The sequence below is a fragment of the Myxocyprinus asiaticus genome, chromosome 49 (assembly GCF_019703515.2).
Source record: "Myxocyprinus asiaticus isolate MX2 ecotype Aquarium Trade chromosome 49, UBuf_Myxa_2, whole genome shotgun sequence".
Lineage (NCBI taxonomy): Eukaryota > Metazoa > Chordata > Actinopteri > Cypriniformes > Catostomidae > Myxocyprinus > Myxocyprinus asiaticus.
The window spans coordinates 1,419,909-1,437,631 of record NC_059392.1 but is presented as its reverse complement, the minus strand read 5'-3'; the positions used below and the strand labels follow the sequence as shown (position 1 = coordinate 1,437,631).

General features: G+C 37.8%; 2 protein-coding genes across 2 annotated transcripts; one reads left to right on the top strand and one right to left on the bottom strand.

The window, feature by feature from the left end:
* The first annotated feature begins 688 nt into the window (after positions 1-688).
* LOC127438373 (striatin-interacting protein 1 homolog) lies at positions 689-12,066 on the top strand. The gene is made up of 21 exons (XM_051693915.1): positions 689-822; positions 1,290-1,359; positions 1,486-1,560; positions 1,689-1,823; positions 3,590-3,710; positions 3,808-3,876; positions 4,123-4,229; positions 4,442-4,569; positions 4,694-4,876; positions 4,993-5,213; positions 5,316-5,381; positions 5,623-5,686; positions 5,762-5,833; positions 5,914-5,988; positions 6,066-6,163; positions 8,196-8,322; positions 8,403-8,503; positions 8,591-8,657; positions 8,740-8,844; positions 9,144-9,348; positions 11,193-12,066. The coding sequence occupies exons 1-21, from the start codon at positions 718-720 to the stop codon at positions 11,438-11,440; spliced, it is 2,442 nt and encodes an 813-aa protein (XP_051549875.1). The 5' UTR covers positions 689-717; the 3' UTR covers positions 11,441-12,066.
* Positions 12,067-14,254: 2,188 nt separating this feature from the next.
* Positions 14,255-17,352, bottom strand: LOC127438604 (gastrula zinc finger protein XlCGF8.2DB-like). Its single transcript, XM_051694304.1, has 2 exons — positions 17,204-17,352; positions 14,255-15,539 (listed from the first exon to the last, which is right to left on the bottom strand). The coding sequence occupies exons 1-2, from the start codon at positions 17,229-17,231 to the stop codon at positions 14,461-14,463; spliced, it is 1,107 nt and encodes a 368-aa protein (XP_051550264.1). The 5' UTR covers positions 17,232-17,352; the 3' UTR covers positions 14,255-14,460.
* Positions 17,353-17,723: the final 371 nt, after the last annotated feature.

Below are 17,723 nucleotides of genomic sequence, written 5' to 3'. Positions count from 1 at the left end.
ACATTTTAATACAAAAATAATTAAGGGTCTTCCAACACCCACAGGTTTCAACTAAATGTATGGTATTTTTGTGTGTAATTCTGTTTTTGTTTTTTTGTTTTTTGCTTGCTAACTGCATAGAAAGTTGTTGTGGACTAAAATATTTACATGTAATTACATTTACGATGCAATTAACACAATTACAGAGGTATATAATGATGATTTGTGAGTTTTCACTGCAAAACAACACAAAAAATACCGCAAATTGTATCACAAAATTAGAGAAACGCTGCAGCTAATTCAGTTTTGGGCCGCAAAAATTGGAAGAAGTGCTGCGAAATCCTGGTGGGACTGACTTTCGTTGCATGGAATAAAAGATGCAATGAACGTGAATGGTCATTCTATAACATATAATTATATGTCCACGGAAGAAATAGGTTTGGAACAACATAATGGTGAGTAAATTATGACAGAATAAAAAATAAAAAAAATTACATTTTGACCCTAATATACCTCCATATTTTTGTCGGGAATTAAAACACTGCGAGGGATAGAGTTACAGTCTCTTCTTTGGGCTGTACTCTGGTTTACATAGTTTTTTTATTGTTATGCTGACCAAACATTGAAAATACGTCTTTTGCAAAAATTGTTCAATAGATACAACATTTGCGCCACAGCGAGATCTCGCGAGAGATGTAAGTAACGCGAGATGTGAGCGGAAGCCGGAAGTGTGTGAAGATGGACGGTGTCGGTTTATGTGCTAATAACAAACAGAAACCAAATCAGATGCTGCCAAATAAAATGAGGGGAGAATTCACCCGCAACCAGCGCAAAGACTCGGAGGTAAGAGTCAAATATGTGTGATATAATCCGTTTGTGTAGTTTAAGGTGTGTTTGAGCAGCTAGCATGAACATCAACATTACATAAATATTCAAAATAATGAACTGATTCATTAAAAAGCACTGATTAATCAAGGAACGGTCGATACTATGAACATAACTCAATTAAATATGTTATCTATCAACAAAACTCTTATTCTTGAAAAACATTCATTGATTAAATCGTTCATTATTTCAAATTAAACACATATGCATATGTTGCAGTAATCACGTGTTTCATTGACAGCTGTGATTCTTCTAGAATGTTTATTGTTAGCAGTTCATTAAAACAACACAATAACTTTTGATATCTGCATTAAAACACCCTGATTTCAAACACTGATGATGATGATGATGATGATGATGATACATTGATATTCACATCAGTTGTAGTTTTTGTGTGATGTATATGATCTGAATATGTGTTTCAGGGTTTTTCTGAAGCTACTGATCTGGAGTTTGAATATTCAGATGCTGATAAATGGACTGCAGAACTGTCTGGTGAGAGTGATTCATTTGATTAATTAATTTACCATGGTAGAAACTGAGTTATGATATAATATGTGGAGACTCTGATTAACTTGTTTGTTACTGTGTTACACACTTATTTATTTATCTCTCCTGTAGAGTTGTACAGTTACACCGAGGGCCCAGAGTTTCTGCTCAACAGGAAATGCTTTGTAGAAGATTTTCACACTCACAGTGAGTACTGTTCTGATAGTCCTGGGGTTTATTTTGGTTCCGTTTGACTAGTGAGACATGTGAGTTTTTGTGTGTTTTGTCGTTTTACTCTGTGATTGTGTAATTGCTGTTTCGCTGTGTTGGTGCAGTGCCCGATAAGAAATGGACGGAGCTGGACTCAGTGCAGCACCGAGCTCATGCCATGCGTCTGCTGGACGGACTGGACGTGATCAGTCGAGAGCGACGATTAAAAGTTGCCAGAGCTATTCTGTACATGGCACAAGGTAAGATGTTGAACAGAATGAGTGGTATCAGTGTATGTTTTTTCTTTCAGGTTCATTTGGTGAGTGAAGTTCAGAGTTAGAATTGTTAAATGGATTGAGTGATATCAGTTTTGTTTAGTGAGTGTAGTTCAGAGTTGGAGGTGTTGAATGAGTCATATCATTGTTTGTTTTGTTTCAGGTTTGTTTATTTGTAGTTTTGGGGTGGAGGTGTTAAATGTAATGAATGTTATCAGTTTTGTTTTATGTTTGTTTAGTGAGTGTAGTTCAGAGGTGGTGGTGTTGAATGAGTCGTATCATTGTTTTGTTTCAGTTTTGTTTATGTGTAGTTTGAAGCTGGAGTGTAGTTCAGAGATGGAGTCATTGGAATGAGTGGTATCAGTTTTGTTTGTTTTGTTTTAGGTTTGTTTAGTGAGTGTAATACAGAGGTGGTGGTGTTAAATGGAATGAGTGGTATCGGTTTTGTTTCAGGTTTGTTTGGTTAGTGCAGTTCAGAGTTGAGGTGTTGAATGAGTAGTATCAGTGTTTTAGGTTTGTTTGGTGAGTGTAGTTTATAGGTGGAGGTGTTAAATGGAATGAGTGGTATCAGGTTTCTTTCAGGTTTGTTTGGCGAGTAGTTTATAGGTGGTGGTGTTAAATTGAATAAGTAGAATCAATGTTTTGTTTTAGGTTTGTTTGGTGAGTGTAGTTCAGAGGTGGAGGTGTTGAATGAGTAGTATCAGTGTTTGTTTTGTTTCAGGTTTGTTTGGTGAGTGTAGTTAAGAGGGGGAGCTGTTTAATGAGTAGAATCAATGTTTTGTTTCAGGTTTGTTTGGTGAGTGTAGTTCAGAGGTGGAGGTGTTGAATGAGTAGTATCAGTGTTTGTTTTGTTTCAGGTTTGTTTGGTGAGTGTAGTTAAGAGGGGGAGGTGTTTAATGAGTAGAATCAATGTTTTGTTTCAGGTTTGTTTGGTGAGTGTAGTTAAGAGGTGGAGGTGTTGAATGAGTAGAATCAATGTTTTGTTCCAGGTTTGTTTAGTGAGTGTAATACAGAGGTGGTGGTGTTAAATGGAATGAGTGGTATCGGTTTTGTTTCAGGTTTGTTTGGTTAGTGCAGTTCAGAGTTGAGGTGTTGAATGAGTAGTATCTGTGTTTTGTTTTAGGTTTGTTTGGTAAGTGTAGTTTATAGGTGGAGGTGTTAAATGGAACGAGTGGTATCGGGTTTGTTTCAGGTTTGTTTGGTGAGTGTAGTTCAGAGGTGGATGGTGTTGAATTAGTAGTATCAGTGTTTGTTTTGTTTCAGGTTTGTTTGGTGAGTGTAGTTAAGAGGTGGAGGTGTTGAATGAGTAGAATCAATGTTTTTGTTTTAGGTTTGTTTGTGTAGTTCAGAGGTGGTGGTGTTTATTGGAATGAGTAGTATCGGTTTTGTTTTATTATTTTTTGGTGAGTGTAGTTCAGAGGTGGAGTTGTTACAAATAAGTGTTTGTTTGTTTTGTTTCAGGTTTGTTTGGTGAGTTTAGTTCAGAGAATTGGAAGTGTTCAATTTAATAATTGGTATCAGTGTTTTGATTTTGTTTCACATTTGTTTGAGTGTTCAGAAGTGGTGTTAAATGAAATAAGTAGTATCTGTTTGTTTTGTTTCAAATTTGTTTTGTGAGTGTAGTACAGAGGTGGAGGTGTTAAATGGAATGAGTGGTATCGGTTTTGTTTCAGGTTTGTTTGGTGAGTGAGGTTCAGAGGTGGAGGTGTTAAATGGATTGAGTGGTATAAGTTTTGTTTATTTTGTTTCAGGTTCATTTGGTGAGTGTGGTTCAGAGTTGGAGGTGCAGCACTGGATGAGGTATAACATCTTCCTGCTGTTGGATGTGGGAGCGTTCACTGCACTCGTCGAGCTGCTCAATATGGAGATTGAGTGAGAAAAACTAAACAAGCAATCTCTAACATTACAGACCAATACACCTTATTACAGACAACGTATAAAGTAAAACTCTGCCAAATATCTTTCTCAGGAACAGTGCTGCATGTAGCAGTGCGGTGAGGAAACCAGCCATCTCATTGGCTGACAGCACTGACCTCAGGTACAAACATACACACTAACAAAGGTGTGATATGGGTTTTTCATTGGCTGATGTTGCTATTTAGACAGCAGAGAGCCAATGTATAAAAATCACATTTATAGTTTACTCCGTATTTACTTAAATTTGCATTTTCCATTGACAGATCAGTAGATTGTAGAAATAATGCATCTGTAAATCAAAAAAAGCTGTGCACAGTCAATATATACCGCTCTATCAGTACAACAAATCCTGTGCGTGTGTTTTTAGGGTGTTGCTAAACATCATGTATCTGATGGTGGAAACTGTCCAGCGTGAAGAACCTACGGACAGTCCAGAGTGGAGAACCATCAGAGAAACCTTCAAATCTGAACTTGGTCAGTCTGTGTGTGACATAGTGTGAGAGCCAAGGTTGATTTCATTGTGTTCTCCAGTCAATAATCCTTACAGCAGCTAACAGTGATGTTGAGGGTTCCAGAATGGAGATATTTGATGTTCAGTGTCATGACATGATGTAATGCATACAATGACAGGGTATAGATTCATAAAAGATTGAGAACTCACACTTTCTTGCACCTAACTTTCTCAGGTTCTCCTCTCTATAACCACGAGCCTGTCTCCGTCATGCTGTTCGGGATGGTGACCAAGTTCTGCAGTGGCCACGCCCCTCATTTCCCCATGAAGAAAGTCCTGCTGCTGCTGTGGAAGACCATTTTGGTACGTAAGATTTATCAAGGACTCTATAGGGATGCTTAGTTTCAGTTTTAACATCTCACGTAACGTTAGTGTGTCATGCAGGTGGTTTTATTGTCGTCTTGTGCATGTCTGTTGTGATTGTAAGTTGACTCTAGGAGGGTTTGAGCAGCTGCAGAGCAGTAAGATCGGTAAGCGTGTGGCGTTGGGTTTGCCGCCACTGCCTGAGGACAGCATCCGTGTGGTGAGGAGCATGAGAGCCGCGTCACCGCCTGCATCCGCATCTGACCTCATCGAACAACAGCAGAGACGCGCCAGGAGAGAACACAAGGTCATCGCCAACTTCTGTTTAATTATGTGCAGTTAAAATCATCTTTTAATGAAAACTTAAGAGCTGAAAGGAAAAGATAGCATGATTTAAAGTCTGATGGCAAACTCTCTCTGCAGGCTCTGATAAAACAAGACAATCTAGATGCATTTAATGAGAAAGATCCATATAAAGCTGATGACACTCGTGAGGACGAAGAGGAAAACGACGACAATGACAACTCTCTGGAGGCGGAGCCTTTCCCGCTGGAGCGTGATGAGGTCATGCCCCCGCCCATACCCCACCCCCCCTCTGAGAGAGTCTGTTTCCCCAAAGGACTGCCCTGGGCACCTAAAGTCAGGTAGAAACTTCAACTTCACTGGTTGAATATGTTTTGTGCGATCATTTACTGAAATATGCCGATGAACATCTGTTTGTCACCTCTCCTTTAACATATTAACAGGGAAAAGGATATTGAGAGCTTCCTGGAGTCTAGCCGGAGTAAATTCATCGGTTACACGCTGGGAAAGTGAGTTAGTTTTTATACCATTGACTGTTTTAGAGATTAATCGGCACAGATAGTTGCTTTTTCCACAGTAAGGAAAACAGAAACTTGTTAACGTTCAATAAATTGATTTTAAAAACCATTGGCCGATTAATTCATTATCTGCCTTTTCCACCAGCTTAGTTATCTGTATTGGCAAATTCAAATATCTTTCAACCTCCTGTGAGCTGCAGTGATGTATGATCTCCGTATGTTTGTTTTACAGTGACACGGATACAGTGGTTGGTTTGCCCAGACCTATACATGAAAGCATCAAAACTCTCAAACAGGTAACTCATTAACATAACTCCACCCATATCTCCTCCAACAGTCTAGCTCCTTAACATAATGTTCTGTCGTTTTAGCACAAGTATGTGTCCGTCGCTGAGGTTCAGATCGCTAAAGAGGAGGAGTTTCAGAGGACGCCACTGTCTGGAGTGAGTCCACATGCATTGGTAGAACTGTCATCACTTTTGAGCTCTTATTAGTTGACTACATCCTGTATGTGTTTTAATAGGGTGAGGAGGAGTTGGAGTTGTGCGCTACAGAGCTCTTGTATCAGGGTATCCTGCCCAATTTACCACAGTACATGGTGAGAGACCACTCCAATATATGCACCAATCACACTTTATCTGAGCTGTTCTCATACTGACTGTGTGTGTCATTCAGATCGCTCTACTGAAGATCTTATTGGCTGCTGCTCCCACATCTAAAGCTAAAACCGACTCCATCAACATCCTGGCAGATGTGTTGCCTGAGGAAATGCCGTAAGACAAACATACTCCAAGTCCAAAATTTACTCTTTGCCACAGGCTAGAAATACTTCTTTCACTTAAAATCTTTTTGAACTGAATTCCATTTTTGTTGTTCCTTTTGAGCTGTTTCCACATTTATATCTGGTTTGAAAATGATTCACAGATTCAATTTTATTGGTAGCTTTGGGAAGTCCAAATAAGTTTAGTTAATTGGTTGTTCGGACAATTCATGTTTGAATCGGTTTAAAAACGATTCACAGATAAAAATATAGATGTAGCTTTGGGAAGTCTAAATCAGTTTGGCTAATTGGTTCGATTGGACCGTTCATGTTTGAATCAGTTTAAAAACTATTCAAAGTTTCAATTTTATTGGTAGCTTTGGGAAGTCCAAATCAGTTTATCTAATTGGTTCGTTCGGACAGTTCATGTTTGAATTCATTAAAAAACGATTCAAAGATTCAATTTTATTGGTAGCTTTGGGAAGTCTAAATCAGTTTGGCTAATTGGTTCATTCGGACAGTTCATGTTTGAATCGGTTTAAAAATGATTCACAGATTCAATTTTATTGGTAGCTTTGGGAAGTCCAAATCAGTTTAGTGAATTGGTTCGTTCGGACAGTTCATGTTTGAATCGGTTTAAAAATGATTCACAGATTCAATTTTATTGGTAGCTTTGGGAAGTCCAAATCAGTTTAGTGAATTGGTTCGTTCGGACAGTTCATGTTTGAATCGGTTTAAAAATGATTCACAGATTCAATTTTATTGGTAGCTTTGGGAAGTCCAAATCAGTTTAGTGAATTGGTTTGTTTGGACCGTTCATGTTTGAATCGGTTTAAAAATGATTCACAGATTCAATTTTATTGGTAGCTTTGGGAAGTCCAAATCAGTTTAGTGAATTGGTTTGTTTGGACTGTTCATGTTTGAATCGGTTTAAAAATGATTCACAGATTCAATTTTATTGGTAGCTTTGGGAAGTCCAAATCAGTTTAGCTAATTGGTTCGTTCAGACAGTTCATGTTTGAATCGGTTTAAAAATGATTCACAGATTCAATTTTATTGGTAGCTTTGGGAAGTCCAAATCAGTTTAGCTAATTGGTTCGTTCAGACAGTTCATGTTTGAATCGGTTTAAAAATGATTCACAGATTCAATTTTATTGGTAGCTTTGGGAAGTCCAAATCAGTTTAGCTAATTGGTTCATTCGGACAGTTCATGTTTGAATTCGTTAAAAAAAACAAATCAAAGATTCAATTTTATTGGTAGCTTTGGGAAGTCCAAATCAGTTTAGCTAATTGGTTCGTTCAGACAGTTCATGTTTGAATCGGTTTAAAAACGATTCATAGATTCAATTTTATATGTATCTTTGGGAAGTCCAAATTATTTGAGATAAATGGTTCATTTGGACAGTTCATATTTAAATTGGTTTAAAAACGATGCACTTATATGTAACATTGGGAAGGCAGTTCATTTTAGTGAATGTTGTTCGGTTCATATACATTAACTAGTTCAAATAAATGATTCCCTGATTCACTTGAGCCCCTATGCTGAATACACTTACCCTCTTTTTTTAAGCAACATATATAGTTAATTGTTGCTGTTTACCACTGTTTTTGGCTTGGTTAAATTAAAAAGGGTATTTTAGTTTCATTTGTTGTATTTAGTCTGAATTTATTTGTTCAATTTAATGTTGGTGCCCTAATTGAGATATACTTTGTTTTTGTCCCACGCAATATTGTTCTGACTCTGAACAGAATTTATGTGGCTCAAAAATGATAACGATTGCTTAAAAATATCTATATTAAAGATTATATTATAAGTATAATACAAATTGACCAGATAAATGACTCATACTTTAATTTACTCACCGACTTTAATTTTTACCCACACTTTTTGGGGCACTTTGCGAGTATAGTTTTGACCAAATACGTTTTTGAAGATTGGGTGGACCAAATATTTGCTAAAGAATCAACTTTTGAAAAAATAAAATACACAGATATATTGGTCATCTGAACGTTGTCCTTTTCTGCACTTTCTGATGTCTCTCTAGCACAACGGTTCTTCAGAGTATGAAGTTGGGTGTAGATGTGAACCGACATAAAGAAATCATCGTCAAAGCCATTTCAGCAATACTACTTTTGCTACTAAAACACTTTAAACTCAACCACATATATCAGGTACACACACATTTATTATATATGCACACAAAGTCTAAATGAGGACCTTGTGAGTGTGTTGACGTATGTTTCTGGTGTAGTTTGAGTACATGGCGCAGCATCTGGTCTTCGCAAACTGCATTCCGCTGATCCTGAAGTTCTTCAACCAGAACATCATGTCGTACATCACAGCTAAAAACAGGTCAATCTTCACTCCACCTCGTAACTGAGCATGTGTGTTTTTCTTTGTGATGTATCACGGGTAATAATGTCGAGTGTCTCTTCACAGTATCTCGGTGCTTGATTTTCCACACTGCGTTGTCCATGAGCTTCCAGAGCTTACCGCAGAGAGTCTGGTAAGAGACAACACTCACTCGGATGCATCTAAAGTTCTGATAAACGTGACATTGAACGTGATGTGTTGTGTTTTTGTAACAGGAAGCTGGCGATAATAATCAGTTCTGCTGGAGGAACTTGTTCTCGTGTATTAATCTGCTGCGAATCCTCAATAAACTCACCAAATGGAAACATTCCAGGACGATGGTAAGAACTAAAACCACAATCAATCTCAACTAATAGAGTTGTTTCATTTGTTGTCCTAAAACCTTGAAGAATATTTTTGAGCCATGGTTTCCCTGCTGGAACCAAACGTGAAAGTTTCTTTAATTAATGTTAACCTCAGACGTGGGTTTACTCACAAATTGAAAACCGTGGTGAATTATTTCATCGTGAATTAGCCTTACGTTTTAGCCTACAAATTGACATCATGATTATAAAGCTTTATGCAACTTTTTCTGATGATGCAGCAATCCTCACAGGCTTTCCGTTTGTTTCATTTCTAGATGTTGGTGGTGTTCAAATCGGCTCCTATCCTGAAGAGGGCACTGAAGGTCAAGCAGGCCATGATGCAGCTCTACGTGCTCAAACTTCTCAAAGTTCAGACGAAGTATCTGGGGCGACAGTGGAGAAAGAGCAACATGAAAACCATGTCCGCTATTTACCAGAAAGTTCGTCATCGCCTCAACGACGACTGGGCTTACGGAAACGGTGGGTGAATGTAGAAACTCGATCCTACAATTTGATTATGATGCATAATGAAATCTGACATTTTAGTCACAAGCTATACCGAAAAGTTAATACATTGGGCATTGTTATTATTTTTTTAAACTTGTTGTAAAATGTCGATAAACATGTGACCGCACAGTATACAGTATTTAAATGCACCAAGTTGCTATGTTGACAACTGTTAAGAGCTTACAGTTTGTTAAATGATCTATATAGAGCACAAAAGCCATTCTTTTTCCCACCCCAAGACGAGATTGACTCAGAGGTTGTCAATCATTGGTAGTATATGCCTATGTCAAAGACATCAGTCCATGTTATTTCAAATTCATTTTCAAAAAATTGCATTTAATAGTGTAATTTGTGCTGAACTACACTACCTATGATTGTGAAAAGATACACCAATCAGAGAATCGTGGCAAACAAAGTGTACCAAAGAGCTCTTCAGCAACCGCCCACTCCCATGATGCACTGTGAATGATGCAATCGGGTCGCTCTCCCTACACTCTCAAACTACTCATATATATATATATTTATAAATCTGAATATTTTTCAATTAACTTAAAATACACTGATGAGCCAAAACATTATGAGCACCTGCCTAATGTGCTGTTGTTCCTTCGCGTGCCGCCAAAACGGTTACGATGTGGAGCCCCTGTGGATCGGACTTGCTGGTCCAGTACATCCCACAGATGCTCAATCGGATTGAGATCTGGGTAATTTGGAGGCCAGGGCAACCCCTTGAACTCTTCATCATGTTCCTCAAACCATTCCCGAACAATGTGTGCAGTGTGGCACGGTGCATTATCCTACTGAAAGAGGCCACTGCCATCAGGGAATACCATTGCCTTGAGGGGTGTACCTGGTCTGCAACGATGTTTAGGTAGATGGCACGTGTCAAATTGACGTCCACATGAATGGCCGGACCCAGTGTTTCCCAGCAGAACATTGCCCAGAGCATCACACTCCCTCCACCGGCTTGTCGTCTTCCCACAGTGCATCCTAGTGCCATCACTTCCCTAGATAAACAGCACACACGTACACCACCGTCCACATGATGTAATAGAAAACGGGACTCATTGGACCAGGCCTTCTTCCACTGCTCCAAGGTCCAGTTCCAACGCTAAATAATGTGATGCAGAATGCAATCAGAAATTTTAATCACCATTCGTTTTGATTCATTTAGTTTGGTATGACTCTTAATTTTCCAAACTATGCTGAAGAAATGCACGATTAATACATTGGGCATTGTTTTTTTATTTTAATCGATTATAACGATATGATTTGTTCTGACTATTCGTTGTGGTTTCCCTTAACTCTCAAATTAATTATTTTAAGTTGTATTCAATTCGATTTAGTCATTCGCAATGATTTACCAAAAAGTTCATTATTGCCTCAACGACAGCTGGGCTTATGGTAACGGTTGGTAAATGTAGAAACTGGATGCTAAAATTTGAGTACGATTCTCTACTGTGCTTCACGGGATCGTAGTTCATTCTTTAAAGATATTAAGTACACAGTCCTTGTACCTTTTTGCTGATTTTTTTCAAATGCTTTTTTGCTTCAAAACAAAGTTTATGATATTGTGATTCACCTCGGAGCTGGTTTTTTAGTTAATGGTTTACAACTCTTTTATGAAGGATTTTATGAAATCCCAATGGGAAAAATACTTCCGGAACCAAGATGACTGAAAAATGAGCACTGTTGCGCTCCATTACTTGGCGGAAGGATTGTTTTATTCCAATTAATTACTAATTAATTTTACACTACAGAAAGCGTGTTTATCTGTGTCAGAATTAATCGAGTCCACCGTGTGTCTCTGATAGCAGACCTGGACGCACGCCCGTGGGACTTCCAGGCAGAGGAATGCGCGTTACGTGCCAACATTGAGCGTTTCAACAGCCGACGCTACGACAAGAGCCAAAGCAATCCAGAATTCCTCCCAGTGGACAACTGCCTGCAGAGCGTGCTGGGTCAGCGCATCGACCTGCCCGAAGACTTCCAAATGAACTATGACCTCTGGCTGGAGCGCGAGGTCTTCTCTAAACCCATTTCCTGGGAGGAGCTTCTACAGTGAATTCTGCAGCGGCTCTTTACTACAGCGGTTGTGAAAATCACTTTAATGCTGTGTCCTAACCAGATGTGATGCGATAAGATTATAGCGACAAGTAATTCATTTATTTGTATTTGCCCAAAGTGACACAATCACAGCCAATCAGACAAAATATGACGTTAAATGTACCGTTGTGAGGAACACAATTTTGGACCAATGAGTATACAGTGGGCATAGCTACCCTGTTGCGGCTAGTTCGAAAACTCTGATCAACTCTGAAAAGAGCTTGTCGCTTAATTGCGTTGTGTCTGGGCAGGACACAGTGTTAGAGTAATTCTCTTTCAACGACACTACACTTCATTGAGTCCAACAACAGGGACCATTTTCCGTGTGCTTGTGTAATATAATCCCAAATCTGCAGTAATACCACGATTTTTTTACTCTTAGAGATGGAAGTGTGTTAGCCAGATGTGCTGAGGTAATTTGACATGTTTTTGCAGCTTTTAAAAATTGATTATCTGTAACTAAATATTAAACCTTATGTTGTTGTGAAAGACTATTTATCCTGGAGTGTTTTGATGTCTTTTTCAGCATACTGCTTTATGTACAAGTACTAAATACAATACATGAATCCTGTCTGTGGACCCTGATTGTCTTTGATTTCTTCCTTTTGTTGGTAGTTTTAAGGTTTGTGTTATAACCAAGTCCATAATATTCTACTGTAATTCTGTCTTAAAATCAACCCACATTCAACCTGGTACTACCGTAGTTAAAATGTTTTCGCTCCATCTTTAAAAGTTTTTAACAGTAATGTAAAATGGTATTACACAGCAAGCACAACACATTTTACTTTGCATTTTAGTAGACTTAGGGTTATAAAACATAGAAATGTTGTTCTTTAACCTGTAACATCAATATAATATTTTATTATCAAAGGCCAAACCTGCAAAGTTTGTTAAACTTTGTAGGCTTGGTTGAACGTTGTCTTTTACTATTATTCATTTCCTACTAACAAAGCTTACAGACTTATTCAAACAGTCCAATAGCAAATATGTGGCAACCAACAGGCGATTTATGACAACAGCCTAACATTTCACTTCGGTAAATTTGATTACTCAAATTATTTAAGTTTTGTGAATTTAGACTTTTTTTTTATTCACTTGTTCAAAAACCGTTAACTGGAACGGCGCATGCTCAGCGAGACTTGAGGTGGGATTCTGAGGTAAGACCTTGACCTCATGATACACTCACTGAGCACTTTTTTTTAGGAACACTATACTAATACTGGGCACATAGGTGGCGCTGTCTCGAAACTTTGCATGTACCCTCAGATCATGGTCCTGATGAAGCACACAAAGTTTACTTTTGATAGGACAAACCGTTGCCGAGATATAGCCTCACATCCAGTTTTACATCGATCTTTTTTAATTTGTGCTGCCGTAACTTTTAAACAAAAGTGAAAATCTAAATTCTTTAGTCATTTCTGTGCAGCTCGGTCTGGAGATTATTTTGAGCCATTGTTTGGACAAATCAGAAAATCATTTGAATCATCAAGAGAAGAGTAATCAGACAAAAGAATGGTGTCTCTAGGACAAACGGTTTAAAAGATACGCATAAAAGAAAAGTGCATTTTTGAACTGGTGGTGGCGCTATGGAGTTTGTCCTAGAGATCCCAAATTTGCTTTGGGGACTTTTCATGACCACCTTTATCAGTGTGCCAAATTTCATAATTTTCCTACAAACGGTTCTATGGGCTGCCATTGGGAGGAAGAAGAACAAAAATAATACTAATAGATTAAAAAAGGGGCTACGCAGCTTCAGTGCTTGTCCCCTAATACATTTCATTCACAAGGTAAAACATTAAATAATGTGTTGTAGTGCTTTCAATATAGCACAGGGTGAACAGAACTAACAAATCACTCCTTTTTGTTTCTATTAGCATTTTCCATACTGTCCCAACTTTTTTGGAATTAGGGTTGTAATATGTCAAGCTAATTTTTTGCAGCGAGGAGAAGGAAAGATTAGTTTAAAACATAGCTAAATCAATATACAGATGATTTACTGCTCTGACAAGTGTAATCACCAGTTCCCATTCAAACCAGTGTCCCACATTAACATAGGTAACCATGTTATCCTGTAAAACCATTAAAATCGTTCTTAAACTGTGTCAAATTCATTAGAACAGACATCAATGAAACAAAGCAGGTTAATAATGTTACCAAAAAAAAATGTATAATGTGCAAAACATCTTTTCTTTGCTCCTTGGCAATTCACATTGAACGAATCTGCTGAAAATGCAAGTGAAATTATTCCCAGTTAACACAATCCACACACTGGTCTTTCTCTCTCACATCAGGATTTACAAATGCACAAGTGAGTTGTGCTACAGGTGTTTCACAAAAGTAGCTGCAAAAGTCAAGGCGTGAAGATTTGAGAGGCTGTAAGTGCCAATTTGTGGTTGTACTGAGTACAAAAGTTCATGTGTAGTACAAGTTTGTGTCTGTCGTTGTATTTATGTGAATGTCATTTTACACGTTTGTGACTTCTTGTCTGCAACTGTGAATTCAGAACACAAGCTTTGAATTACTGTCACATTCAAAACATTTTATTTTACAAGTTTTCACATCGGTGCCGTTTAATTTCAACTTACGTGTACAAATATTTATTGTACAAGTTCTCAAATCCAAATATGCAAGCTCTCGAGTTTTACTGCGAATTTCTTCTTTGACCCTGATTGGTTTTTCCCTATCGAGTCCAAATGAAGCAAAACCAGTCCGCTCTTTTAAGGCAAGATTTTGTTGTTCCAACACCAATTAAACAACTCACTCAATATAGTATTTTGCGCCTTTTTATTGATCACAAACTCATACTTTTAGCACAGTATACAATACATTTCAATGCCCTTGGTTATAAGACAAATAAATACATTATGTTTAAGCACGAAAATAACAACAAAACAATTACAGAGTAAAGAAGGAAATGACATGATTTCCATAAACATGTTTTCATGCACACCAACAGAAAGACTAAACGGTGAACGTTGCTCACTGTGACAACTGTGGGCAACACTTTTTCATATGACTCAGTAGTTGACATGATAGTGTGAAACTCCTGCCACATGGATGGCAGTGATACGGTTTCTCTCCAGAGTGGGTTTTCTCATGTGCTTTCATGTGAGACGACTGAGTGAATCTCCTGTCACAGAGTGAACACTTGTACGGTTTTTCTCCAGTGTGAATTCTCTGGTGCTCTTTCAATTGACAGAGAGTAATAAAAGCCTTCCCACACTCAAAGCACACATGAGCTTTCACGCCAGAATGTACTTCCTGATGCTTTTTTAAACAGTCCACCCGTGCAAAACTCTTTCCACACAAAGAACACAAGTGAGGCTTCTCATTTGTGTGAACTCTCAGGTGTCTCTTTAGCGCTGATGCTGAAATAAAATTCTTATCGCACTGATTGCAATTAAACGGCTTAATTCCAGAGTGCGAGCGTTCGTGATCTTTAAGACTGCTTGCATGTATGAAACTCTTTCCACACAGAGAACATATGTAAGGTCTCTCTCCAGAGTGGATTCTCATGTGATGATCAAGGTTTTCTTTATGTATGTAACTCTTTCCACATTGATGACATGTGTGTGGCCTCTCGCCATTGTGGATCGTCAAGTGTTTCTTTAGGTTTTCAAAACGTGTGAAGGTCTTTCCACACTGATGGCACGTATGCGCCTTCTCCCCGTTGTGGGTCGTCAGGTGCCTCTTAAGGTTTTCGATACGTGTGAAAGTCTTTCCACACTGATAGCACATGTGCGGTTTCTCTCCAGTGTGGGTTATCATGTGCCTCTGAAAGTTTTCTTTACGTTTGAAACCCTTTCCACACTGTTGGCATGTGAAGGGATTCTCTTTAAAATGAGATCTCATGTGCCTGTTAAGGGTCTGTTTACGTTTAAAAGTATTTCCACAATGAGGGCAGATGAAAGAATTTACGGCTTCTGTTCGCTGAGTGCTGTTTTGTAAGAAATGTTCAGTCTGTAAGCAACTCAAAGATGTTTCTCCAGAGAAGAGTTCATGATGTTTCTCCTCAACTTCACTCAGTTCTTCACTTTTCTCCATCACTCCCATCAGGTCTAGGATGAACATATGAAATCGACAAAATTAAAAGAGACAAATGTGCACTGAAAACAAATAAAAGTTAATAGAGCAGGTCCACGGAAATGTCAACCACACCATGGAAAAATAAAGTTTTAGGTAAAAGAACAAAACCCCTTTTAAATTGTTCATTTAGGTCTATATTATACTGTATTATAGTGCTATAATGGATTTTATTTATCCACCTCATGAGGCGTTATTTGTTAAACTTTTCAACCAGCTGTATTTCATGGTTGCAAAAGAGGGATCAAAGGACTCTTTCTTTTCACTTTATTTTAACAATAATAATTTTACAGAAACTATCTGAATAATATAAACACTCACTTTGTCATAACAGCACTTTTTTATTATTATAAGAGTCACATTTATAACTTTGCTTAGTTTCAATATTCAAACAATAGTCATTCAGATTGGTTGATACTAAACGAACTTATTTTAGTTTTTTCGATCATTTTGGCTGTGTTAATGCCAACAGCATAAATGTTGCCAAAGGTGTGTATTTTGAGGGGAATTTTTATATTTCAACCTCAGTTCCTGTAATACATCTATAATACACTGTGTACACAAAATAGTTACACTCAGGACCTTCAGGACAAAAATGTCCCCATTGAAACCCATTAAAACGGCAATATTTGATCCCAGTGCCATTAAAGCATAAAATCATGAATTCTATGATATTATGCTTTCATTCCTGAGCCCTGTCTTCAAAATTTACATTTGTAATATTTTCCACCAGATGGCGCCATTTTCCTCATGTTTAGCCTATGGAGCAACTACAAGCTTTTCCCCTATTTTCTGTTTGCTGTATTATAGAGCACTGCAGGACAACTGAATAAATGATGCAGCTAAAATTGTGTGTGTGTCTTAGTATGGATGTCAGAGTGTGTTTTGTATGTGTGTATTGAGAAGCGTGTGTGCGCGTGTGTAAAAAAACATCAGTGGCATTATGTAAACAAACTGGCATTTAAAGGGATAAAATCCTGCAAAGGAATGAATATTTGGTAGTTATGATCAGGACTGATGTTGGTTAAAACAATTAACTCAATGAAAGTGGAAAATAATATTAATATATAATATTATTATGGCAGTCCTCCAAGGACCTCTGGGTAACTTTTTTAAATTGACGCACAAGGGTTAAATATGATGAACAAATGGTCTCCCTTCTTTACTTTAAATACCCATAATAATGTGCATTATTAATAAAAACACTTCGTATCAAATTATTTGTCTGAGAGAATCACAAACATCACCTGTGATAGGTCAGACAGATCTCTGATTGTTACTTTGATCAGTGATGTGTTTAAAGCTCTCTTTATCTATAGCCAACAATGCGTTGAATCGGCCTGCTTTGTCTTTATTCTGTTTCCTTTTTCTCTTTCTGATGGTGCTATAAATCCCGTGAGATAAAGAGAGAAATAGAGAGAAGTCTATATTTTTGTCTGACATTTAACGGGACTTTGAAGAGGGTCGGTCAGTGTCTTTATGAACCAGTTATTCAAACGTGTTTCAAATGATTCTACTATAGGATGAGTGCATCCGAAAACCTTTGTTAATGGCTCTACCGACAGCGTTTTTCAACGAATGAGCACTTAACGGAAGCTGGTCTCAGAACAGTTTGAAAAGCACCTTATTTTCATCCTACCTCCGTTTACAGCATCTGAAGGCAACATTATCCAGTTATCGGATTCAGTCTGTAACAACAAGAAAACATGAATCGTCAGTCTGAAACGTCACTCTTCTTCTTTAGGTTTAATAGCCACTAAATCCTTGAGACTTTCACCGCCACCTACTGAACAATACAGGGGAGAGACAGGGCTAGTGGAACACTACATATATCACATATAGTCTTGCATATATATATATATAGACTTTTTTCAATGTTATTGCACATCCATCCATCTTCTAAAGCCACTTGTCCTATGTAGGGTCACAGGTAGTGCTGGAGCCTATCAACAAATATTGTAAATGATAAAATTGCATTTATAACATGTAAAACAAACCTGCCCCATTCTTTAAATCTACCTTCATTATATAGTTGAGCCTGGATGCCATTGTGGTTTTATTGCATTCACATGCTTACCCCAAATTGTAATGATATTGACATTTTAGTTTGAAGCACAGAATTACCATACAGGCTTTTGAAAGAAGTGTTTGAAACCAAC